Source organism: Mirounga leonina, unplaced genomic scaffold (assembly GCF_011800145.1).
Source record: "Mirounga leonina isolate KUSES-001 unplaced genomic scaffold, KU_Mleo_1.0 Mir_128, whole genome shotgun sequence".
Lineage (NCBI taxonomy): Eukaryota > Metazoa > Chordata > Mammalia > Carnivora > Phocidae > Mirounga > Mirounga leonina.
The window spans coordinates 27276925-27302888 of NW_023270320.1; the positions used below are offsets into that span (position 1 = coordinate 27276925).

General features: G+C 47.2%; 1 protein-coding gene across 2 annotated transcripts; it reads left to right on the forward strand.

Annotated features, from left to right (window-relative positions):
* Nucleotides 1-280: 280 nt before the first annotated feature.
* Nucleotides 281-25459, forward strand: DCTD (dCMP deaminase). 2 transcript variants are annotated; one of them, XM_035004284.1, is made up of 6 exons: nt 281-342; nt 1893-2007; nt 2370-2505; nt 21084-21200; nt 22724-22820; nt 24142-25459. In XM_035004284.1, exons 2-6 carry the CDS (start codon nt 1900-1902, stop codon nt 24218-24220), a joined length of 537 nt encoding a protein of 178 aa, XP_034860175.1. In that variant the 5' UTR covers nt 281-342; nt 1893-1899; the 3' UTR covers nt 24221-25459. The 2 variants fall into 2 exon arrangements, with proteins under 2 accessions (XP_034860175.1, XP_034860176.1); XM_035004285.1 differs by lacking the exon at nt 281-342 and adding an exon at nt 664-1212.
* The last annotated feature ends 505 nt before the right edge of the window (nt 25460-25964 follow it).

Consider the following 25964-nt stretch of genomic DNA (forward strand, 5'->3'; position numbering starts at 1 on the left):
TCCCCCTCAACAAAAGGAGGCAGCCAGCCCCCGGGAGGGGTCTTTCGGGCGCTGGCCCCGAAGGTCGCCGGCCAGATCGCGGGCTCAGCGAGCTGTGTGTCCGGGACGAGGAAGCGGAGGCGACCTCGCCCAGGAGTCCCCCGCCTGGCGCGCGCCCGCCGGGGCCCCCTCTCCAGAGCGCGTGGCCGCCTGGCCGCGGTCACCTTCCGGCCCCGCGGGGCCCCGCCTCTTCTCCCGACTTCCTCTCCTCCGGCGCGCGCGGCGACGGGGCGGGGCGGGGGCGGCGGCCTGCGATCGCGGAGCCGGAGCCGAGGACCAGCCGGGGCCAGCCCTGCCGTGCGGGTACGCGGCCTGCGCGCCACGCGGCGCGGCCCGAGCGCTGCGCGCGGGGGTGCGGGGCGCCGGGCTCGCGGCGGGGGCTCCGGGCGGGGAAGCCCGAGGTGGCCCCCTCCCCCCCCGCCTCCCCTGCAGCCCGGGGAAACCTCCTGCCGGGCCAAAGAGTGCGGGCTGGGAGGGCCCGATCACTGGAGACTTGCTCCGGAGGGTGGGACTGGGAGGCTGGGAGTGGCAGGCACTTCCTGCGCCCACGTGGGGGCTCGGGGTGCCGGGTTTCGCCGGGGTCGGATGCCGGGAAGGGGTGGTGGGCGGAGGAGCGCGGGTTCTGTCCGGGCACGTTACCAGATGTGTCCCCCTGGAGTAGCATCCCAACTGTTGCTGCCGCTGGGTTTCGGGGCTCCCCTGAGCGTTAAAGCAGACGTTGGAGTAATACCCCCCTTTCCCTCTCTTCTTCCCCTCCCACCTCCTGTTTGGTGGGCACGTAACTGGCACCCTACAGCGATTATGGATGCCGACTGTTGAGCCGGTGGTAAACCAGTGCAGTTAAGAGGGCTTACAGGCTTCTCAGAACTTTGGGCCACAGATCAGTGGATAATCATGGGTCCCAGTAGCGACTTTTTCCCTGCATCCCAGTTTGAGGCCCTGGCGCGCTGTCCCGCTTAAGCCGAGGGCTGGAGCCTGAAGCCCAAGTGCAAGGAAATGAACACCTGCCTTCCACCCAAATGCTCAAGAATGCTCAGTGATACCCACTCAGTTCTTGTGTTGCCCTCTTCCCTTGTGCTGTTTATTTTCCCTTGAAAGGACCCCACCCACCCCTTACTGGAAGTTTCAGGGGCTCCCCCTGTTGTAGATCAGCTTGTGCCTGCCCGTGAGCGAGTAAGTAGAGCCCACGTTGCTAAAACTTAGCCTCAGTCACAGCACTCGACACTTTTGATTGTTTCTTCTCACTTGATTGAGTACTCAGAGTTGATAATTTCTGTTTTCATCTGGGGAAGCTAAGGGGAAAGAAAAGGGACAGATTCTCTGGTTAATATCAGAGCTGGGACAGCTCCAGAGGAATCTGACATGGATAATAATCCTATGTGATTTCGGGGAGTTTCTGTAAGATGGGATGTTACTACCTTTGCTAGGAATGAGGCTTGAGTGAGATGATGCGTATAACCCTTCACAGTGTCTGAAAGATAGTAGATGATCAATAAATGTTCTCCTTTCTCCCTCCCTCCCTCTTGTGCTGGCTCTATTTCCTAAGGGAGGGAGGTGACGGATGAGAACAATTTGTGGAGCAGGCATTTGTAGTAGGTTGAAAAAAATCCTATGAGAAAGCAGTACATAGATGTAAAATTTGGGGATGTGAAACTCTACGTGCCAAAACCAAACTTCTGAAATAGTAATTTTTTTCTTAAGGCCAGACACGATCTGAGGTCCCATGATCTGTGATTTCTGATGGATAAATGTAACGGAAATTGACTCTGCAGATCCAAAGTTGACATGTGGTTGCATTGGCCTGGCAAGCAGGTGTACCAAAATGCTTTTCTCAACCACTGTTTTCCTTCTAGACCCAGCATGAGTGAAGTTCCCTGCAAAAAACGTGATGACTATTTGGAATGGCCTGAGTATTTCATGGCTGTGGCCTTCTTATCGGCACAGAGAAGCAAAGATCCAAATTCACAGGTAAGTGAGTTTTCTAAGAGAGTGGACACTCAGATACAGAGATAACCTGGAAATGAACAAATTATAGCAGGAAGCGGATGCTTGGCAACTTAAAGGCAGAGTAAATCTGCCTTTTGTGCTGCATCCCTAGGTGCTTACATTTTTCAGCCACCGTTCACGGCTTCTTGGACATCCTCGGGGGTTAGGGGGTCTGCTTTCTTGGGCTTGTGGGAGCTGCTGCAGAAAGCAAGCGAGGAGATAGAGAGCTCTTCACACACCCCTGCTCGCTTTGGAGCTCTGCAAGCTTCTGGTTTCATGTCTGCCTGTCCAGGGGCAGACCAGCCTGGCCAGGTCACCAAGCCTTTGGGCACGTTTCCCTGTAGGTCGGAGCGTGCATCGTGAATGCAGAAAACAAGATTGTCGGCATCGGGTATAACGGGATGCCAAACGGGTGCAGCGATGACCTGTTGCCTTGGAGGAGGACGGCGGAGAGCAAGCTGGATACCAAATACCCTTACGGTAGGGCCTGGTCTGTGTTTCCTTCTGCTTTAGGGGCCTAGCCTTGGTGGTGCTTAAGTCAGAAAGCTGGTCAGAAAGTATCATCTCTTTTTAGTCATCAAAAGCTGGACAAAAGAAAAATCCTATTGGACTGCCTCAATTTCCTGCCCCCGACCCCTGTCCGTGAATGGAAAGCATGTTAGTGGTCACCCAGCCTGTCCCTGAGGTCCAGGGGTCCGCTGCCTGTGGAGGGCCTGCCAGGCTCTGCAACCCCAGAGCATGGATGGCGGACTTCTCTGCAGAGGGCCACAGCCCCTGGTGGGGGTAGCAGGGGATGTGCACGGGGGCTCCACGGGTTGTTTCTTGGCCACCTGGAGGCAAAGTCAGCTAACCAAGGACTGGCTAGGGCTTAGCTCTGATGAGAAGCATGGTTCATTCAGCCCCTCTGCCTGCAGAGGAAATCTCAAGCTCATCTCTGAAAAGTAGGAAATGACTGTGGGCTGTGATATGGGAAACAAAGGCAGAAGAAGAATTATTAAATTTCCTCACTACTTACAGCCCACTGACGAGTCCTTGAAACAGGCAGAGTGACCTTCCTCCAGGGACTCGGCTGCCTCCATGTTAATGCTTTGCTAAGGGCAAAAGGCAGTCCTAGCCTGGCCCCTAGGATCCTATAAGTCTACTTTAACATATAAAAATTCCTTTGGAAACTTCCTTTGTCTCTAAACCCCCCAAGATCCATGTTGGCAATCATCCTCCAAGCATATGACCCTCCGATATACATCTGAAGGGTCTCATGACTGGGGTTTTATTAGACGGTAGTAAATGACCTTTTCCCAACAATAGCTAGCCCCCTCAAGGTCCTGGAAACGTTGTTTCCAAAATTCCTTAGAGACCGATGCTATCCCTAACCCCTTCCCAACTTGAAAACATACAACGGGCCATTCCTCCTGACCCCAGTACAGCTCCTTCTGCCCACGGGTTCTGTCCCCGGGCTTTAATAAAACCACCTCTTTGCACCTAAGACATCTCAAGAATTCTTTCTTGGCCGTCGGCTTCGAACCCTAACATCTTTCCTACATCAATGTGGATGTCAGAGAATGGATGGTTCGGTGTCTTCTTCCTGTTCTGGGTCTGTATTCCCAGGGCGGCCGGTAGTCAGACCACAAGCCAGACATGTGGAACCGAAAACCTTTGGCCTGGCCAGCTCTGGTTTTCATGTTTAAATTAGTCAAGGGTGCTCCTTATAATTTGTTGAATATCTGAGCCCCAAGAAGAACCACTTCAGAGACTGGGAGGGACGAGCCACAGCCTCGCTTTAACTTTAATTCCCTGGAGAAGATGCAGCCAATGCTCTAAGGCAAATGGGACTGCGTTCGCTGGTTGCTGATTTTTCATAACGTGAGGGCCTGTGGTTCTGTCTGCAAATGAACCGACCGCCTCTGTTGGGAGTACAGCCCATGAAGGCCATCCAAATGGGAAAGATTGGGCCTTTAGGAAACGCGAGTCGAGGAGTGATGTAAGACCTTTCTCCTTTGTTGACTCTTCCACAGTAGACTGGCCTCTGGGGTTTTCTATAGAATTCCAACTCTACACTTAGTGGCATTTATGTATTTTATATATTTTTACTGATGTTCCTGGACCTTAATCATGTTAAATAAACCCTTGAGTTTCTTTTTAAATTTCTCTTTGCTTCAGGGCAACCGCTCTGTTTTCCAAAGAAAAAGAATGTTCCTGGAGGCGGGGAAGGCACTGAGGAATGCGGGCGGGGTGGGGGTGGGGGTGGGGGGCTGTAAAACACTCTGGGTTTCCCAGGAATAAAACATAGTTCAGTGATTAGGGGGATTTAATTGTCAGTCCTTTTAACTCCATCCCTGGCAGGGGAAGGAAGAACCGGGTCCCAGACAGGAGAAGGTAGAACCATCTTCTTTTTTTTTTTTGCAGTTTTTTTTTCTTTTCTTTTTTTTTTTATTCTTATGTTAATCCCCATACATTACATCAGTTTTAGATGAAGTGTTCCACGATTCATTGTTTGTGCATAACACCCAGTGCTCCATGCAGAACGTGCCCTCCTCAATACCCACCACCAGGCCAACCCATCCTCCCACCCCCCTCCCCTCTAGAACCCTGTTTGTTTTTCAGAGTCCATCGTCTCTCATGGTTCGTCTACCCCTCCGATTTCCCCCGCTTCATTCTTCCCCTCCTGCTACCTTCTTCTTCTTTTTTTTTTTTTTCTTAACATATATTGCATTATTTGTTTCAGAGGTAGAGATCTGAGATTCAACAGTCTTGCACAATTCACAGCGCTTACCAGAGCCCCTCCCCAGTGTCTATCACCCAGTCACCCCATCCCTCCCACCCCACCACCCACTCCAGCAACCCTCAGTTTGTTTCCTGCGATTAAGAATTCCTCATATCAGTGAGATCATATGATACATGTCTTTCTCTGATTGACTTATTTCGCTCAGCATAATACCCTCCAGTTCCATCCACGTCGTTGCAAATGGCAAGATCTCATTCCTTTTGATGGCTGCATAATATTCCATTGTGTATATATACCACATCGGTAGAACCATCTTCTAGCCTTAGCGTTCCTTGTAGCTGAGTGGAGCTCCTGAAATGAATAACGTGCTAATGTATTGTCGAAACTTTTTTCATCCTGACTGTGATTCTGTCAGCTTTCCATGGTAAGGAAGAAGGGAAAGGATCCGTTGTTCGTAGGTACGTGGTGAGGGTAATTTTTCACGGGGCAATGTCCCACGTAGAAACGGCGAGAGTGAGAAGGTCGATGTGTTTCAGGTCTACACTGAGATGCAGGACAACCACGGTGTTATTTCACCCAGTCCACACGGTGGAGCCTTGGGCCTCCTGCTGAATGGAGGAGTTTGTAGGTGTCAGTCTTGTAAAAAGCGGAGGCTTCTTGTAAAAAGATGCCAGTGGTCAGACCGTCGTAGAAGGGTCCTCCTTGGTTCCTTAGCGGCTCTCCAGGCGGGACCTGCCCCTTCTTCTTCGGTCACTGTGAGCCCCGGGCAGATCGGGGCAGTGACCTAGAGGCCAAAGGCTTTGCCACCCACTGGCCACCCCTGACTTCTCTGTGCCGCAAAACCTGTCCAGTAGCTTTGCCCAACTTTGAGGCAGTACCTTACAGAGCTTCTTTCCAAAAGGAATTAAAAAGAAAACCAAAACCCATGTAGGCATTCGTCCAACTTCACTGATTTTTTTTTTTTTTTAAATTGACTAGTTACTGGGTTTCAGGACGCTGGTTGTGCATTATTTTGTACTCTCCATATGCTACCTCTAGGTTTTCAAAGCTCTTTGCCTTTGCTTATCAATTATTCATTTTACATGTGGCTATGCTAGAATGTAGACAATTTTCTTTCACAAGAGTAGACTTGTACTTTGATGTACCATAAAAGTCGTAGACGGTATTAAATGCTTTTTAAAAGGCATTTAGTGTTAGTACCATCATAATACATGTAAAGGTGGGCTTTGAGTCTAAATAATGATGACTAGCTACAAACTGTACACTCAGTCTTCTTTTATAAGGGATTTTGGGCCACAGAGAAATACATGTTTGGATCTCCTTGGAGGTGATAGAAATGTTTGGTGATAATTGGCCAAAATGCAAGTTCTTTGTTTTTTTTTTTTTTACTTACATTTTAAGATTAAATTAATTTGAAAAATCAGTGATCATGTCTGGGATGGGGTAGGCTTAATTTTTTTTTTTTTTAAAGATTTTATTTATTTGTGAGAGAGAGAATGAGAGACAGAGAGCATGAGAGGGAGGAGGGTCAGAGGGAGAAGCAGACTCCCTGCCGAGCAGGGAGCCCGATGCGGGACTCGATCCCGGGACTCCAGGATCATGACCTGAGCCGAAGGCAGTCGCTTAACCAACTGAGCCACCCAGGCGCCCCCGGGGTAGGCTTAATTTGAACCCTTTCTTTCCTCACCAACATTATCGGCAGCCAAGCTGCTGAGGAAGGATAGATGATGTGCTAATCCCTATAAAGGAGCATTAGGGATCATCCAGAGTTCTAGACCAGCAATTTCTTTGTTCTTTTGAATATATGAGGATCCTCTTTCAAATGTCAACACTTCCAGGACCCCTATATAATGCTAGTTAAACTCTCCCTATCTTTCTTTGAGGTATAATTGACATGTAATGTTATATTAGATTTCAGGTGTACAATCTAATGACTTGTTATTTGTATACATGGCAAAATGATCGCCATAAGAAGTCCAGTCAATGTCTGTCACCCTACATCATTACAAAACATTGTGTGTGCGATGAGAACTTTGAAGATCTGCTTTCCTAGCAACCTTCAAATATGCAATACAGTGTTCTTCACTGCAATCACCATGCTGTATGTCACATCCCCAGGACTTAGGGATTTTATACCTGGAAGTTTGACCCCCTTCACTCATTTCATCCACTCCCACCCCCTACCTCTGGCAACCACCAATCAGTACGCTGCATTAATGAGCTTTTTTTTTTTTTTAAGTTTCCACACATAAGTGAGATCATTAGCATTTTTTTTTTTTTTTTTTTTGAGAGAGAGAGAGTGCCTGTGGGGGGAGAGGGGGAGAGAGAACCTAAAGCAGGCTCCATAGCCAGCACAGAGCCCCATGGGGGGCTCGATCTCATGACCCTGAGATCATGACCTGAGACGAAATCAAGAGTCTGAGGCCTCAACGACTGAGCCACCCAGGTGGCCCCGTTAGCATCTTTTGAGTAACAAAATCCATGGATGACAAAAGCAACTTGCTCAGATACCAGTAACGCTTTGCATTACTCTGAGCTTTATTAAGCAGCACTTGTGTGTGTTTAGAGAAAGGGGATGATGTTCCCGCAGTCTGTGGACCATGCTTGGAGTAGTGCCTCGGAGTCCTGTGCCCACAGGGTCTGAGCCTGCGCATTTCTTTTATGGATGGGAAAAGAAAGGCCCAGAAACATTAAGTATCCTTTGTAATGCCACATAGGTAGGGAGACGTCTCCTAACTCTGAGGTCAGTGCCCTCCACTACCCAGCTGCCTCTCCCATGGGGCCAGGGAATTCAGCTTTGCTGAAAGATTGCTTAGGTCGGAGCCCAGTGGACCACCTGTTCTCTCTGCACCATGCCCTTGAGCATGCAGAGGCTTAGGCAAAGTAACACCCCGGAGGTCAGGGGCTCACATGGTGGTGCCCTCCCCTAGGGCATGAGGCTTGGGAGCCGTGTAAGTTTGGGTTTACCAACAACATATACAACTTAATTTTCCTTATTAATTCTGTAAATTTAGAGTCATTAGTCTTGATTGACACTTTGTGGAAAGGAGAGAAGCGCAGAATACTTGTAACATAATAGGAAGATGGAGGTTTTTCTGGGCTGTGTCTCTGGAGAGGCATTTTTAAAGGGTGTTTTTGTTCTTCCAACCTTAGGATCAAAACTTCATGAAACTATTTGATTATAATGTAGTATTAATATGGAAAATGAAAATTCCCCCTGCCACAGAAACTGCTTTTTATCTCATTCTTTTCCTAAAAAATCCAAAAGATAGTATGATGTCAGTAACATTAAGTGGCAGGAAGAAGTCAGCGTTAAAAGTGACACCTTTTCACATGAGTGACAATTAAAAAACCGGGAAGCAGCAGATTGATCTAATTTAACCATATGAAAAAGCTTTGGAAGACTTTTATTTTTAGGCGGGGGTGGTTGCTAACCCCGGGATGAAGTATTCAGGTGACATATTTAGTTTCTTTCTCTTTGTGAAGCTCATTAGAATGAAGCACATTTAATCAAAATACCAATTTTATAAAATGGAGGTAAAAATACTCGTGGTAATTCAGATATCACACTTTCCTTGGGGTTTCATAACGAATTTTGATGACGTGGTTTACAGACCAGAGAGCTGGAGTGGAGTCAACATCCTTCATCCTTGAGAGCCATTGTTCAAAACTTTGCATTTTTTAAATCGTGTTCCCTCTGCTCACCAAGCTCGCCTGTGTTTCCCTGTCGTGCTGTTTCCTGTTGGTGAGGGATGTGTGGGTGAGCATGCTTCTTTGCCCGGCCTCCTCTTCTGTCCCGTCAGACCAGAAGCCAGGATTGCTTTGCCTGCTGCCTCACACTTGTTCATCATGGAAGGACCATTGTTCTGATGCCCCGAGGGGGGTTGGTTGCCATGCTCTAGATGCATCAGGCAGAAATGGAGACGTGGGGCTCCTTCCAGGGTCAGTTCCTATTTCTGCAGGAAAACTTGAGAAAGGATCTAGTGCTGGGGAGGACAGTGCTGGAATTCAATAAGACATTGCGCAGCCTGGCAACTTCCAACAGCTTGCTAGTGTGTGGTGGTGCTTCTTTAAATTTTACCTTTAAGGGCGCCTGGGTGGCTCAGTTGGTTAAGTGACTGCCTTCGGCTCAGGTCATGATCCTGGAGTCCCGGGATCGAGTCCCGCATCGGGCTCCCTGCTCGGCGGGGAGTCTGCTTCTCCCTCTGACCCTCCTCCCTCTCATGCTCTCTCTCAAATAAATAAATAAAATCTTTAAAAAAAAAAAATTTTACCTTTAAATCTAATCTTTATTTTTTAGATTTAGCATATTGTTAAGCATGCAAAGATGTCATTTTAGTGATGACTTAGCCATTTACCTTACCCCCTTGAACACTGACATTTTCCTGACTGCCATGCATGTGATATATTTCTTTGGCATCCAAAAGGTTAGGCTTGAGAAACTAATTTATCAAGAAGTTAGGCGGCTGATCCTTCTTAAGCTGTGACTTCCTCAAAACTTGGAAGAGCTTCTTCGTAATTAAGATCAAATTTGTTCCTTCAGCCAGCTGAAATTGAACGCCCTCCGGTTTTGTTAGGCAGATCCGTGGATTTGATGACTTGCTGTTTGTTTTGCTCCAGAATTCTAATTTCACTTGCAGATTCCCACCGTCCCTCCCTTGCTCTGCCTCCTAGCAGTGATGGCCCTGACAGTGTGCCTAAGGAGGACCTTTTGTACAAAATAACGAATATAATCAATGGGAAACCTTCGAGCAAGTTTACCCCGGGAAAGAAAGAAAGTGCATTATTTTTATGAATCAGGGACAAACTCAGGTTTCATTGTGTGATGCTTTAGACAACACAATACAACAGCGTATGTGTGACGGTCCCCCTGCAAATGAACCAGCTTATTTTAAGGATATTTCATGTTCAGGTATAACTGTTCATAAATAGACTTAAGAATAAATCATGATTTGGGAGGGTTTAATGTATTTGATTTTTATCTGTGTGTTTTATTATTTTATTTTATTATTGATTATTATTTTTTAAGTAATTTCTACGCCCAGTGTGGGGCTCGAACTCGTGACCCCTAGATCAAGAGTCACATGCTCCACGAACTTACCCAGGCAGGCGCCCTTTTGTCTATGTATTTTAATCTATAGATTCAGGGTTAATTATTTTTGAAGAGCCACAGATTACTGTTTCACTAGGAATATCTACAAAGCATGTATAGATAGTAACAAGTTCTGAGGAGCATATGTAGAAAAGCATATGTAGGAAAACCTAAAATGCTCATCTGTGGGGATCCAACCTACTCATAAAAATACACACATTTGTCAGTGTTTTAGAGCCGGTTTACTTCATGCTAATTTGTAATAAAACCTTTTTAAATAATCCAAGGATAGTGGTTTCCAAATTAACGAACAGGAAGTGAGCTCAAGTTTATCTTTGTATTGTCTCTCAAAATAAAAGGTCTGTTGAGAAACTTAATAGTATCAATAAAATTCCAGGGTCACATTCAACCCATTTTAGGTTTTAAGTTTGTGAGCACGTTAATTTTCTGAGTGCAAGTGGATATTCCTTGTGGTAAATAGAACTTCTTTAATTTTTTAATTTCGGTAAGTCTTTGGCCTAGAACTTTGGGCCACCACACAGTGGGGGTCTGGGGAGCAGCTGACAATGATGGGCTTCCTTTCTTTGTTCTGTTGATCTATATCTGTTTTTGCTGATTTGGGCTGATCTTCTCTGAAATCAGCCTGAATGACTAAGGTCTTACTTTGCATTATTTTTCGACATTCAACATTTTCAACATGTCAACTTTAACCTCGTTAATACTGGTATAAAGGTAGAATATGTATATATTGTTTACTCCTGGAAATATGCAATCAGACCCAGTTCCTAGAGATTTTTGCAGATATTTATATTGCATTTTGCTTTTACTTCTTAGGACCTTTTTTAATATTTGGGTGAGATCATATATATGTCTTTGATATGCATATTAGCTAAGAAATCCCCCACGGTGCTTAAAACATCAAGGACCAGATTCCAGTGGCAGAATCCCAGACAGGCTTCCGGAGTCTAGGGTCCAGGTGTGGAGTGTTTATACCCAGTGATTGTGGGCTTGTTAAACATAACTTGACATTTACTTCTCAGTATCTTTATGAAATAAATGATCACCGAGGACTCCATCAGTGCTAGAATTCTAAGGAAAAATTAAACAGTATAGCTTTGATTGCATTCAATTAGGGCACCATTTCTCTACTTACGGGGCTTGAAGGGGGTTCCGAAGCCATCCTGGGCGAAAGCTGCCGAGCTATAACAAGCTGTTGGTGGCAGTGACACAGAGAGGACACGCATCTGTGTGTGTGTGGACAAATTAATAAGGAGAGAAGCAGGTTTTATTCGTTCTGTCCTTCCAGTGGTCGAACTCTGCACCAGCTCTAAGATGACTCTAAGTCGGACAGAGACGGAACATACAAGCATGAGGGGGCTGTTGAAGATTACGGTTACCCCACAAACGTGGAGATTGGAAGACACTGGATGTAAAGAGGTTGGAGGGTAGAAAAAGACCCCACATTGAAGTCCAAGAAAATATCTGAATAGAGGAGGCGGGTTTAGAACTCTGTGAGACAAGGGGGTATTCTAAGACCAAATGGAGAAGAAGCACTTCAGAAATCCTTTTGTGCATCAGTCAGTGTGACAATGTTTATTGAAACACGGCATCGGGAAATCCCGGGACGAATGGAGAATATTGGTGAAAGCAAGGGAGTTAGAACTCCAGGGAGCACACACTCTGGAGGGTCGGTCCTAGCCAGTTAGCGGACGTGTAAATTTTATCTCTGTGCTTCTTCCAAATGATAGATGCCATAGTAAATTTAAAATATTGAATATGATAACTGAGCATGAATTTTTTAATTCTGCAATTAAAAGACTTTGTTCAAAACGCCATTAATTTTGAGTTTAGGTGAAAAAGGGAAGCGGGATTCCTCACTGTCGTTCCTCCTTCTGCAAGTGAGTTACAACTTTTTAGGAATTGAAATAAAGACTCATGAGTCTTCTCTTCTTTTATCAGTTATGAGTTGTCTGTCAGTGATGGGGGAGTTCTCGAGTTACTTGCTTCCTTTTTAAAAATCACGACTTTATTTTATATCACAATATGTTTTTCAGAGGCTGTTCACCTGTGGTCATTCATTCACCCAGCCCGTCTCATGCCAGGCACTCTGCAGGAGTAAATAAAGTGTACAAGGTCTGTGTTTTCAAGGACTTTGCAGACTCACAGTGATGGAGGTAGACATGAATGAAATAAACAGATGCTGTTGAATATTCCTTTCTGAGGAAGTGACTTTTAGGCTGAGAGCTGAAGGATTTGATGGGTTCCCAGAGGTCAAGGTGGGCTAGTCAGGGTTTGGGGATGGGAAGGACATTCCTTGCTGAGAGAGTGCCTGGTGCAAGCCCTTGGGCAGGAAGGCGCTTGGAAGCATTACGTGGGAGGGAAAGAATTTGGCCCACGCTTAGCGGTTAAGGTTAAGGTCTGAGTAATGAGATGCGGTTGGGGGCTGTGGGATAAGGAGTTTGGATTAACAAGATCAAGTTGGTGTGTGTGGGATGTGTGGATGGTTCGGGGCAGGAGTGGAAACAAGGATGGCAGCCCTGAAGTGACTTGGGCACGCGTGTCTCTCTGGTGACAGGGGTGGGGGTGTCGGAGATGGAGAGGAGTGGATGGATCTGGGGTATATCTTGGAGTCAGCATCAAGAGGGCTGGGTGACAGGGTGTCTGAGAGGGAGACTGGCTGTCCTCAGTGTTTAGTGACCTGGAGGTCATTATTGACGCTGTCTGATTGAGTGGTGGTGGTGTTGGAAGGCCAACGGAGAGCCAGCTGAAGGAAGCTGAGGGAATGGGGGCAGCGTCGAGAGATGGGTTTGGGCTGTGTGTGAGGACAGCTGGACGGGAGGGTGAGGGGACCAAGAGAAGGGTTTCTATGTCCGAACGAGACCGATGAATCCAGAAAGGGAGAAAGAGGAAGGTCTGGGAGGGTGTGAGGAGATGGCCTCCCAGGCACATGCATTAGTGGTAGAAGAGGATCACTGACTGGTGGGGTAGGGGTGGGGGGGGGGCGGATGGCAGCCGACGCACAGTCTGCCTAGTTGCAGGGGGGATGTGATCCATTGCAGCCTCTCAGTGAAGGATAAGGCAAGGCTGTCAGCCGCAGGGAGGGAGGAGGAGCGTGAGCGGGCTCAGACACGGGGGACACGGGGAGGGGATTGCAGTGCGGAGTGGAGAAGGCCTGCCAGAGTCACCAGCTCCTGTCTCATCTCAGAAGCCTGAGTCAGGTCGGTTAAGCCCCATTTTGTGCAGGCCGGAACAGGATCAGTGAGTTGCCCAAGGCGGGCCTCGTAGAGCCGGAATTAATTAGAACACACACATCCTGACTCTTCTTCCAGTGCTCGCTGCTCAGTCCCAGTTTACCCTTTGAAAGCTATTAACGCGAGAGGGAAGCTTGGAATCTTTATTGCGTGTATTTGCATTACAAAGCTGCCAAGCAGCGATGAGTGTTCTGTTTCTATTCATGTTTCTTGAGTATGTTTTAGGCATCAAACATGTATTTCACGTGAACAGTGGGGAGGGAGTTGGGCATGGCTTACCCATCGATGAAATGCAGCATTTCCACGCCCTTCTCCCTCCGACCTGATGGTGTACCCTTTGCACACGGGCAAGCAATGTGATTAGAGTTCTGGGGGCTTTATTGACAGTAATGGAAACACCGCAGTCAGAAATCTCTTTAGCCCTACGCACTGCCCCTGGGGCTAAGTGGCCCCCAGGCGCCACGTGGTGCTGCCGGCAGCCTTAGCAAGAGGCAGGGGACGGGGACCAGCGTAGGAGGGAGAGGAAAGGAACGTGTGCTCTCCCGTGTCCGACCCGAGCAGCCTGGGGCTGCCGGGTCTCAGGTGGGCAGCCCGGGCAGGAGAGCTTGGGGAGCACAAGCGTGTACCAGGTTGCAACTCGGTGCCGTGCCTTCACGGACCTTAGTCACTATCGTGGGTCTCTCTGTCCATTTCACAGGCCGGGAGGCTGAGGCTCCACAAGGCGGGGGGATAGGGTCCTGGAACCAGCGGGTGGAGGAGGCAGAGCCTGTGAGGAGTGGCCGCGTGGACGCGCAGGGAGGAAGCAAGGGGAAGGCAGAGCCATCAGCTGGCTCCAGGGCCCGGGCGCCTTTCGTTGGGCCCCAGGGCACATTGGAGGAGTGGAGATGGGAAGGTCCCGCTGCCCCCGGTGGGGTGCCCCAGGATTTGGTGCTTCACCCAGAGCCTGGAGGATTTGGCTGCCTTCTGAGTGAGTGACTCATCTCCATCTTCCCGGGCCTGGCCAGGATGCCTCTCTGCTGTCATTTTCTTCTGCTAGAGGCTTCTCGGGGCACCGGGCAGTAACGGAACAGACACCAGACATTTTCCAGGCTGGGGACTGGCTTCTGTCTTCTCGCTGTTACCTGTTTTTATTTTCACCCGCAGACTTAACGCTGTCCTAATCATCGTCTCTCTGCTGGAATTGTGTGTCTCTCAAAGCCAGAAGGCTGTGAGGCCCAGTTGCTTCCATCTTCTGGATAGAAAGACCCCTAACTGCGTGGGGTGGGGCCAGGGGGCAGTGGTGTCTGATTCTGAGCCGGTGGACGCGGTCAGGTGAGGCAGAAGGGCACCATGGCACCTGTCACCCTTCACCTGTCGGCCCGTTTCCTGCCCCCTCCCACTACTTCTTCGGTGCTCCTCTCGTGTCTCTAGCCTTTTGCTCGGGGCTCCGGCATCTCCCGCCCGGCGGGGCCTGAGCCCCTCCAGGACTGGGCTTACTTGCTCCTACAGCCCCGGTGCCCAGCCCTGTGAGCGCTCTGCCTGCGACCAGAACCCATCACTGCACGTCCGAGGGAAGTGCCTACGGTTTAAAACTGGTTCCTCTCCCTGCTGCCGTGCAGTCCAGAGGGATGCTCCTCTGGTTGGGGGTGGCAGAGCTGTCTGAGAAACCCTAAGAGTGAGATATGCTTTGGAGCATGCCAGGAAGTGTCAGAGAGGAAGACTTTGGGGAGGGGGGCCTTGGGGGAGCTGGGGAGCAGAGCAGCATGAGGTCCACGGGCCTGTGTAGGTGGGGCTGGCTTCAGGACGTGATGCAACTGTTGTTTCCAAGTTGTTTGTCCCTCTCCCCTTCCCCACCTGTAGCTTTGAAAACGCTGATCCTGAGTCTGGTTGCTGCTTTACAGATATGGCAACTTCATGAAGGGGAGATAAGGTACTTGAGCTTTGACCTTGCCCCGGGGCTAAATTCTAGCAATGTTTTGGATTTCGGGGTAGCGGAATAGTGAACATGGATAACATTTGGGGTGGTACCCTAGAGGTGGTGGCCAGGGGCTTAAATGCAGAGGCTCCTCTGTTGTTAAATTATTGACTCGAAGGACAGGTACTTGGAGGCTGGCAGTGATGTATGAGGCCCTGTCAGGATATCTTTCAATAATTAAGAAATAAGTAGTTGAAACTCCATTTTAGCTCCAGAAGCCCCAGTTCCCTAAATGGATCTGTTAGAGGGGCAAGTACACGCCCCACCCCTCAGTGGACTTTTCGCATCTGTGGGGCTTCGAGCACAGGAAAGAGGGTGCTGAGCCCCAACAGAGAGATGCGCCAGGGTGCAATGACTGACAGCTATAGGACCCCTGAAGTAAAAGCCCTTAGATCCTTATTTCAAGAGGTAATGATAAAAAGGATAGAATAGAAGTGGAATATCTTGTAAAAATTAACAGTTATTTTTAAAAATGCACAGGGTCAACTTTGAACTCGGGTACCCCATGTCATGTCAGTTATTAATTGCAGGGTGAAACCTCCTACCTTTCCTTCTGGAAGGCCATGAGCAGATGCTTCTTGTCCATGCTATTCACGTGGGTGGCTGCACAGCCCGAGAACCTTTGAGGTCAGGGGCAGAGGCACATTTCCCCAGAGACTTATCGAGGCTCGTAGTGTGTCCAGCCTGGAGAGTGTTGGCGGAAGGTGGGGCAGGAACCGGCCGGGTGGCAGCAGGTGCTCCAGTGTGACCCTCCGAGCCGCCCCTCCCTGAGCTGCCACACCAGGCTGCCCCTCGCTTCAGGGCCTCCTTGGCAGAACACCCCTCAGGCCCGAGGAAGTCATTTTCTTCAGGTAAAATTCTGTACCACTAAAAATGGGGAAGTTTTAACCAACCCGGAGAGTTTCTTTCTTTTTTTTTTTAATTAATTAGTTTATTTGACAGAGAGAGATACAGCGAGAGAGGAAACACAAGCAGGGGGAGTGGGAGAGGGAGAAGCAGACCCCCTGCGGAGCAGGGAGCCCGATGCGGGGCTCGATCCCAGGACCCTGGGATCATGACCTGAGCCGAAGGCAGACGCTTAACGACTGAGCCACCCAGGCGCCCCTGGAGAGTTTCTTTAACTAAAAGAGAAGCTTAGTTTTCCTGACTCCAAATTTTATCAGGCCCAGTATTTCCCATCCTGGCCCAGGAGCGCACGGGAGGTGAGGTGGAGCCTCGCTATTACTGCTGAATTCTTTGTACTGCAATTAACGTTTGTTTAGCATTATTCAGGTTTTTTTTTTTCTTTAAAAAAACCTATTTAAGTAACCTTAATAATAGTACTATCTAAAATAGATGTTGTCTTAGTCTTGTATCAAATGAGATGAAAGTCAAATCTGTAAAATGTTGAATCTCTTAAATCTAGCCAGGATGGAATATATCCTGTTAATTTGTCAAACTTCTAGAGAACCGCCTACCTGAGACAGTAAGGATTAATCAAGCCCTAGTAAGAGGGAATTTGAAAAATACAGTTTTCTAATTATACAATCTCTTCTCAGTGGTCCAAGGTTAATGCAGTTCTGAATTCTGACAGTTAGTAATAGAAAAAGAAAAAAAAAAAACGACCAAAGCATATGAATTGTCTTATAATTACCTGAAGCAGAGGCTCTCCTTTATAAGCATTAATCTGATATTTTCACCACCTGATTCTTTTCCTTTTAAACAGTGGTGAGAATAATTGAAAGGTTTTGTGTCAGTCTTTGTGCTTATCAAATATACTTGTAGTATTTGGAGATTTCTTTTGCTTATTGCTTAGTCATAGATGCATAATTCCAGGTAGGTAGTTGGCAAATGTGTCTTTTTTGGGGACAAGTTAGCTATCTTATGAATACTTCCTAGGGACTGTGTATGTTTGGGATACCCGGTCCTGTTCCTACTACAAATATAAAAATTGTGTGCATCTCAAGGTCATGAACGGAACCCCTCCTCGTTGGTTGGTTTTTGCTTTCATATATTTGTAGCTCTTGTAGTTCTTCCCGGGTGACACAATTAAAATGCTAGCACTAGAAAAAGATGAATTTATTCTTTCATTTGTTGCTGTCAGTTAACTATGGAGTATTTATCATGGAGAGAAAAGTCACAGAGAAGCCTCAGACCATCCAAAACCAAGGCCTGAGGAGAAGATGGGACACTGGGTCTGACTAAATCAACCTGCTCCCGGAGAATCGACAAATGCATGAATACTTAGTGACTACAGGGGAAAAATGGAAGAGCAGGATCGAACCTTGGAAAATGACCTGAAGGGCGAGAGAAAGAAAAGACCCCACAGAAAAGTAGGAGACTCCACAAGGCCTGGTGCCTGAGAAGGTTTCGAGTGGAGAGCTGTCACTAACCGAGGGCCTGGTGGGCAGGCGAATCCAGAGATTGCATCCAGAGAGGCACTGGGTTTGGGTGAAGATAAGGCCATCCAGGGGTGTATGTGAGAGCTAGGTCATACCAGCTCACCTGAGCAGAGCTGCTTCTCTCTTCCCAACTCTGGGTCATGCCAGGACCTGGAAATTGGCCATGTGGGAGTAGTCACCCCACTGAAATCAGCAGATTCTGCAAATCAGGGCCTTCTTTTTCCCCCAGTGGTTGTAAATATTAATAACATTACAGAGTCAACAGGTTTCCGTAGTCACACACTTTAAAAAAAAAAGATTTACTTATTTATTTTGAGAGAGAGAATGAGAGAGAGCGCACAGGCGGGGAGGGGCAGAGGGAGAGGGAGTCTTAAGCAGACTCCATGCTGAGCGTGGAGCCCCACATGGGGCTGGATCCCACGACCCTGAGATCACGATCTGAGCCAAAACCAAGAGTCGGAGGCTTAACCGACTGAGCCGCCCAGGCGCCCCCATAGTTACACACTTTTTACATGGCGACCCAGCAAACATAGTTCACACCTGAAACACACACACACACACACACACACACACACCCCTCAGATAGTTTTTAGAAACGGCACTTAACCTTTGCCATGTGGGACGCATTCTGATCTCTTCTCTTTTCATCCATTCCATTGAAAAGGGGGGGCAAGCTGTTTGTAATTCACTAAACTGATTTCGTGACCTACAGTTTGGAAAGTATTGGTTTAGCAAAAACTAGAGGTTGTATATGCGTGATGAAGTCAAGAGATGATTATTTAAAAAATAAGTCTTGCAGTTGTAGGCAGGACAATTTCATCTCAAAAGGAAGAAGGAAAGAGATCTGAAATGCTGAGAATATGGCCTCTTGAGAGTAGAGACCAAGGACACACAGAATGGAGAAAACCTGAGTTGGGGGGAGCTGGTGTCCCCTGGGGGAGCTGGGCCAAGGCTTCCACTTGCCCTTGGCCTTGGGAGAGAAGGTCATGATTTGCTGTCGAGAGCCTGTCTTGGAGAAGATCCCGCTGTTCTAGAGGAAGGTGGGAGGAAACTGGACACACAATAGGAAAAAGCTAGAAATCAGATTACTTGGTATTTCAAAACTCACTTTTATGTTGTTAGCTGGAAATGCACTTTCTCAGAGTCTCTTCTTCCTGCCCACCCGAAGGACACGATTTGTCAAGGGTCACACAGCTTTAAGTGGCAACTGGGCCTTGAATACACTGTTTGTTAATTAATTGAATTTAAATAAAAAAATAAAGATCAAAAGGAAAAACTTAAAACTTGAAAAAAACCAAACAGGGGCGCCTGGGTGGCTCAGTTGGTTAAGCGACTGCCTTCGGCTCAGGTCATGATCCTGGAGTCCCTGGATCGAGTCCTGCATCGGGCTCCCTGCTCAGCAGGGAGTCTGCTTCTCCTCTGACCCTCCCCCCTCTCATGTGCTCTCTCTCTCTCTCTTTCTCTCATTCTCTCTCTCAAATAAATAAATAAATAAAATCTTTAAAAAAACAAACAAAAAAATAGGGTCTCCTGCGTGCCGGACACTCAGTTGTTCATACAGCCCAGTAGACTTCATGTTTCTAACAAGAAGCTTTGTATTTTTCTTCCCGTGATTTTGTAGCTAAGAGAAGGGAATTCTGTTGATGACCCCAAGTATTATTTCTATCAGCCACCCTTTATACGGGGATATTGGATGCAGCTCAAGAGAATCTGTTTCATGTGGTAATTTTCATTAATGAATCCAGACCATACAATGTTCAGTTTTATCCCCAAACTGCCTCCGATGAATAGGAAGACGGTTGCAGTCAATGTGACCGCTTTTTAGAGATTCAGAAGAAGATGGTTATTAACAGTGTTTCCGCACAGACTCAGAAACTGTAGTTCTGAAGATTAATACCAACACCATCCAAAAATATTTATTAGATGGGAAAGCATCTTCTTGCTATTTGAATTTAAGAGGACTTTCTGTATTTCCCAACATCACCATCAATAATTGGAATCTGCATTTCCTCCTTTATTCATTTAATAAATATTTAACACCCATTATGTTCCTGGCATCACATTAGACTGGGGGAGTTAGAAAGAACCTCGAAGACTGGTCTCTGCCCTCAAGGGGGAAATAAAAGAAACAATTACATCTAATTGTTTTTTTAACACCGAGCAGTGTTAATCCCTGCTTGGGAACATCTTGGTCACCAGGGAAGTAGATGGGGCAGAAGGGGCTTCTCTGAGGCCAGTGTCCTCAAGGCCACTGAGCCAGGGAGACTTTCTTCTCTCTCCTGTTGTCCCCGGGAGAGTGGCTCAGGTCCTTCTGTGGCCGGCCGGCGGGGGATTAATCTCCGATGGGCTGTGATCTTAAAAAAAGGCTCATTGACTAAGTGAGTAGTCAGGGCTAAAATGTCCAAGACTCTGAGTGTAGGCTACTCTTCATTTAAGGCTCCCATGCTCCCAGAAGAAGGTGTTCAGTGCAGAAGTTTGGTGAGTTGGAGAGGGCAGGGGGTGGGGGCCCCCTTGAGGACCCCCATATTTATAATTCCGGCAGTTTTGTGTGATTTGGACCATGGCCAGATTGTCATTAATTTGTTCAACAAACATTTACTTTAGCACTTGTGTGCTTAGTATGTGTTAGGTCTCCTAGGAGTTACCAGAGGATTCTGCAACGCAGTGTTTCTGCAAGGCGTCTGCTCGTTAGAATCAGGCCGGGAGTCTCTTAATTCCAGGCTGCACCCCAGATGAGTGCAGACCGGTTTGCAAATCACTGCCCCAGGGAGATGATAATAGAGTTTTAGCAACACACCCAGAAACTTAAATAACAATATAAGAGCAATAGGGTGACCTCACAGCGCAGGTAGGGGATTCTCAACTCAATCAGAGGGGTGAGGACTACTTCCTAGAGAGGAGGAGCGCCCTTGTGGGTTAGATGGTGGGACACCTTGCCAACGCCTGGGGAGACGGCTGGGCTTACAGGTTTGCGGGAGAAGAGAGGAGGGTGCTCTCTCTAACTCTGAATTCAGGCAGGTCTGCGAATGACCTTGGATCACTGTTTGGGGATCGTTGGTGGAATGGGCCATAATAGCAAGAACTTGACTTTTCATTAAGCGGATGAAGGCTTTTCTAACATAAGTCAAACCACTGGTTAGCTGCCAGCATCTTTCTCGTGTGTATGGGGGCTGAGAGCCGTGAGGTGAAGGAAATCCGTCGGGATAGAAATGCTCAGCTTCACTTCCTGATTCTCTTGCTCTTAAAATTGCACCCTGCCCTCTTCACGGTCGCAGCAAATATCCCTGCATGTGCATATCAACACACAAATGAGCCATTTTATGTGCGCAGTCTCATACCCCAGGGTCTTGTGGAGCCGTGAGCTATTGCTGTGCTGAGGGTGGATGTAGATACTTGACCTTGGCCTCTCCTGGCTGCTCGAGGCGCTTACAGACCCAAGGCCGCAACGGCGAATGGTTTTGCTGCTAATCGCCAACCTGTCGGACCACGTGGCCCTCATTTGGTATTCTCAGTACTTTCCGTTTCTAATCAATTTTTAAGAAATCGAGTCTGTTATATATGTTTTTTCAAAGGGGCGAGTGGAATGCTTTAGCAGCGTTAGTAAATTCCTCATGAGTCGCGATGAAAGTTTTTCTTTCCTTGTCTTTCAAACCCACAGTGTGCCATGCCGAGCTGAATGCCATCATGAACAAAAACTCAGCCGATGTGAAAGGCTGCACTATGTATGTCGCCTTGTTCCCGTGTAATGAATGTGCGAAGCTCATCATCCAGGCAGGTAGGAGCTGGGCCCGTTCCATTTGTCACATTTGCATTGTTGCCTGCTCATCAGCAGCTCATTGCAGAAGCGCTTGATCTGAAATTGCTATTGTTTAGATCAAAATTAATTGCACTATCAACTTTGCAAGGTATTTCCCGTGTTTTGTTTTTGAATGGTGCCAGGTATTCTAAGACTAATTGCATCCTTTGTGATTCTTAGCATGTTTTTAATTTAGTTTGCAACTTCTTAAACTGCAAGCTGCCAAAAAACAACACAGGCATTGCATATAATTACTGCCAATTTACTGTTCTCTGACATGTCGTGCATAGATTAGGGGGAGGGAGAGAAATGAACTTCTGTCAGAAGCAAGGTCAGCTGGGAGTCTGTATATGAAATTTTAATTTGTATTAATATATGGTAGATGCTTTAGGACCTAAACATATCTTTGCATATAAATGTCATCAGACTCGAATGGTACTACTGTTAAGTTTTCCTTACATTACAGTTCCCATAAATCTACACCATTGTATTCTGAATATTTCACCTTTTTCATACTGTCACATCTGAGATTCGGCTACACTATGTTGCCATAAAACTCAGCTTGAGATTTAAAGACTTATCATGTTAGCCAGATGTGTGGTTTAAAGGGGCTGTTTATCACGAGCCCATGGGTCTCTGAAAAGAGATCCGGTGGTATCAGAATCAGAGGCCGGCCCCTGGTAAAGGATGTCGTGGGCTCCCTCCCTGGTGGTGCGTGACCCTCCGGGAGTTTTCCTTACCCAGCATGCAGTCCCTTCGGAGGCTGGTGGAGGAGCAGGGTGGTGTCTCAAATGCCCCCCAGACTCCTGACCCTCCAGTTAGCACTGCCCTGGGGGACAGGAAAAGAAAACAGATCTGCTGTTGGTGGAGCTGGCTGGAATCAGTTCTTGCAGCCATTTTTGGAAGCATGGTGGCACTTCCCCCCCGCCCCGCACCACCCGCCTCCCCCACCCCTCGCAACCATCAGCCTCTTGTGTTAAGAGGAGTCGCCTTGTGATTAAAGAAATTTGATTGCCCGCAGTAAAGAAAATTTGTTAATCAGATCAAGGCTTGACTACTTGACATGTTTTCACTTTGCATCTGTTAAAAAAAAGAAAAATCCGGGCGCCTGGGTGGCTCAGTTGGTTAAGCGACTGCCTTCGGCTCAGGTCATGGTCCCGGAGTCCCGGGATCGAGTCCCGCATCGGGCTCCCTGCTCGGCAGGGAGTCTGCTTCTCCCTCTGACCCTCCTCCCTCTCATGCTCTCTGTCTCTCATTCTCTCTGTCTCAAATAAATAAATAAAATCTTAAAAAAAAAAGAAAAATCCATAAAGACTGGAGGGCAGATTAAATATAATCCATTGTCTGCTGTATTGGAATGGGGTAGATGTGTATTTCAGTAAGTGGACATTGTGGGCAAGCCTGCCTGGGAATGGTGATTCATCACGGACACTACGGGGCGCCATCTGCCCCTGCGTTATGTGTATATACTAAGGGGGCTTCTTCTGTTGTTGCCTTTGAAGGTATAAAAGAAGTTATTTTCATATCTGATAAATACCATGATAGTGATGAGATGACGGCCGCGAGGCGCCTGTTTGATATGGCTGGGGTGGCCTTCAGGTAAGCGGGAAGAGCTTGGGGGCAAGGGGGTGGAAGGCCGAATGAAGAAACGTATTTGACCGTGGCTGACGTTTAATTTCTGCTTGTGATGCCTGACTTCCACACTCGGAAGCATCTTTTTAAATGTGATGGGCTGAGGATCTCAAGATGATGTGGGGGGTGGATTTTTAAGAGCAGTGACAGAAGTATCTGAAGACAATCGGACTGATGATCCTGCACTTAAATATTAGGAGCTTTCCGGGGCTTGGACTAAATTACTCCAGTAGTGAGACATTGTAAAAATCACAAGTTTCGTAATATTAACATTAAACCTTTGTAAATTTTGCAAATGTAACAATTCTGGCATCGAAAATTTAGGATGAAAGTAACCTGCTAGGTTGAAACACCAGGAATTCTTCTGATAGCAACATTTTAAATTGAGATTTGAAGTCATTTTGACTTTTATGATTATCTGTGCTAGGCAAAGATTGGGAGGTATGCTTTACTTGCAGGCAGGTTCAACCACCTTCGATTCATGGTGGAAACTTCATTTGGGACTGAAAGCTTTCAAAGCAATTCCTTTACAGTATCTGTGGTTAGCAGTGGGGTTCTGTAATTAGTAATGTACCTAACCCCTTGTGTTCATCACTGGGGATAGAGGTTATACGTAATGAATCTCTTGAACTGTTGTGCCTTATGAGACTTTAAATCCAGATTATTTACCTAATAATAGTAATTAGATATTAACTGTTGACTGGTTTTAAAAGAATACGATTAGTCCCCAAATATTTTCCTTTGAACTGTTTTAGAAGGTACACTAATGAGTAAAACTACATGGTGGGTTTATTTTACATCTGCATTTTTAGAACGGGACTTTAAAAATTACTCCTCACTGAAGCTAGTTGGTTGCTTTTTTTTCCTTGCTGTGTGTACAAGAGGCAAAAGAAGATTTACCCTTTTTTGCTTTCGAGCGATTCCAGGTTGGCTGCAGAAATATCCTAAGAAGGAAGATAAATCTGTTGGGAAAACCAGAAATCGGGTGTCATGTTGTGCAGCTAACTTGTTAGAAATCCTTTGACTCCCTGATAATTCATGCACTCAGCTAGCTGGAGAACATACAGACCGAGCCACCCCATGCATCTTTTTTTTGTCTTAGTCCTTTCTGGTTCATGTTCCTCTCGGTATGGTGCACTGTAATTGGCTCCTTTAGAGATAAGATACCAAGCGCCTCCCCGGAAATTTTTTTCCTCGCCCACAGAAAGTGTAGGTTAAGCCAAAGTAAACAAATTGCTTTAACTACTCGCTGGATAATATCTTGATATCTTTTGTTTCTTGTGTTTAGGAAATTCACACCAAAGTGCAGCGCGATTGTCATTGACTTTGATTCAATTAACAGCAAACCGAGCCAGAAGCTTCAGTGAGTTACATCTCATTACAACTCCAAAAGATTGGGATTATCCTCTTCTAAGAAGCTGCTAATGCCTTTCATCTTGAAGTTACACATAACTTTTTAATAGCCAGTCCAGCAAAAGTCGACATCTAAAGAATGTAGAGCCTCAAATCTTCCCGACTGTCTCTCTTGTCACATGGAATGTGCATCTGTTTAAACTACTGATTTAGGGTTTAAAATCAAGGAGCCTGTAGATGGCCTGTCGCACGGGGCTGGCGTGTGTCCTGGTTTGCTGGGACGCTGGCGGCGTGAAACGGCTGCTCCTCGCTGCTAAGGTGCTGGAAGGACAAATAAATAATTGTTGTTGTGCTGGCAGGATGAACAGATGCACTGATTTGAACATCCGGCCCAAGTGAAGCATAACATGTAGTGCCCTTGGGGAAAAAAAATAGGACCCCCATGACAGGTGCAAATGCAGACGTATTGGCTTTAGGGCGTGGAGGGAAACCGCCACCGACCCACCCCCAAATCCTAGACAGGATGGCACAGCTTTCCTGAGGAATGATGAGCACCACTGAGCCTGGAGCACTTTCTCTCCTTCTGCTGTCCTGCTTCCTACAGGGGTGGTGGCACTTTCTGCTTCCAGAAGTGGGGACCGCCGTTGGTTTGTGCCCCACGCGGAGCTCTTACGTTGCTTTATCTGAATAATGAGTTGTTCCCGGCGGAGACAGCCTGTCTCCCCTCGTCGCCCCCAAGACCACGGCTGCTGGGGCAGGAGGGTCGTGTGGATGGCGGTGGCGCGTGCACCTGCCCCTTCTACCACGTGGAAGAGTCGCTGCTCCTCCGCGTGCCCACACGGTGCACGTCCAAGGCCGCTCAGCCAGGGAGTCGATTAATTCCTACCCTGTAAGTGAGATGTGAGAAGTTCAGCCTGCCTCGCGGTGGTTTATTCCAGGTCTGTTGGTAACGGGAGCTCATCTGTGCTCCTGGCGCCGTGTCTTCAGAAGCACAGAGCTCGCCTTCCCAGTCACTGCGGCTCGGGGATGTGGCTCGGTGCGCCTCGTCTTTAATCTCCCTTAATTCTTATTAAACGTGCTCAGTAGCTTTGTTGAGAAAGTGGGTTCTTTATCCTAAAGATTATTACCGTTCTCAAGTGCTCTTATGTTTTCATGAGCTTTTATTTTGTCTCTGAGGTTCTGTACTCCGTATTCTAGGGCGTTTTGTCATTTGGCTCCTTACCAATCTTATTAAAATCTACCACACGGAAGTATGTTCAGTTTTTATGTTTTCATTGTATGCTTAGCTCTCCGTTTCTGTCATTTCTGTATGGTCTGTGGAACACATCACATATGTTTCATGCTCAGAGAACAGTTTGAGGGATGGGTGCTGGGTGCTTTCCCCGGGGTTGATGGGGGGTGATGCGTGTTTATGGACTGGGTTGAAGGTGTTAAGGAAGTCTCATGTGCGGGCCATCTGATGGGTCATCCCGGCCCTCTGATGGGCCCCAGGCTTCCCCTCCTGTGACACTTCTGTCACCTTATTCTCTTTCTAAATCTCTCTCTCTCTCTTTTTTTTTGGGTCTCTTCTCTCCCCCCAGCCACTTGTCCTCAGCTCTAAAATGCATAAAACAAAAGGTACATAGAAGAAAGAAATCAGTAAAGATACTTAAAGATAGAAAATATATTAGATTTTTATGTGGCTGCACATTACGAGTCATGAGCCCTGTTGCAAGGAGTGTGTAATTTTTATGTCACATTCGTAAGTATGTCTAGGGG

Coding starts and splice junctions, on each gene's coding strand:
- DCTD (XM_035004284.1), top strand. CDS start 1,900: ATGAGTGAAGTTCCCTGCAAAAAACGTGATGACTATTTGGAATGGCCT. Junction 2,506..21,083: donor GGATACCAAATACCCTTACG/GTAGGGCCTGGT, acceptor TCAAACCCACAG/TGTGCCATGCCGAGCTGAAT. Junction 21,201..22,723: donor GAAGCTCATCATCCAGGCAG/GTAGGAGCTGGG, acceptor TTGCCTTTGAAG/GTATAAAAGAAGTTATTTTC.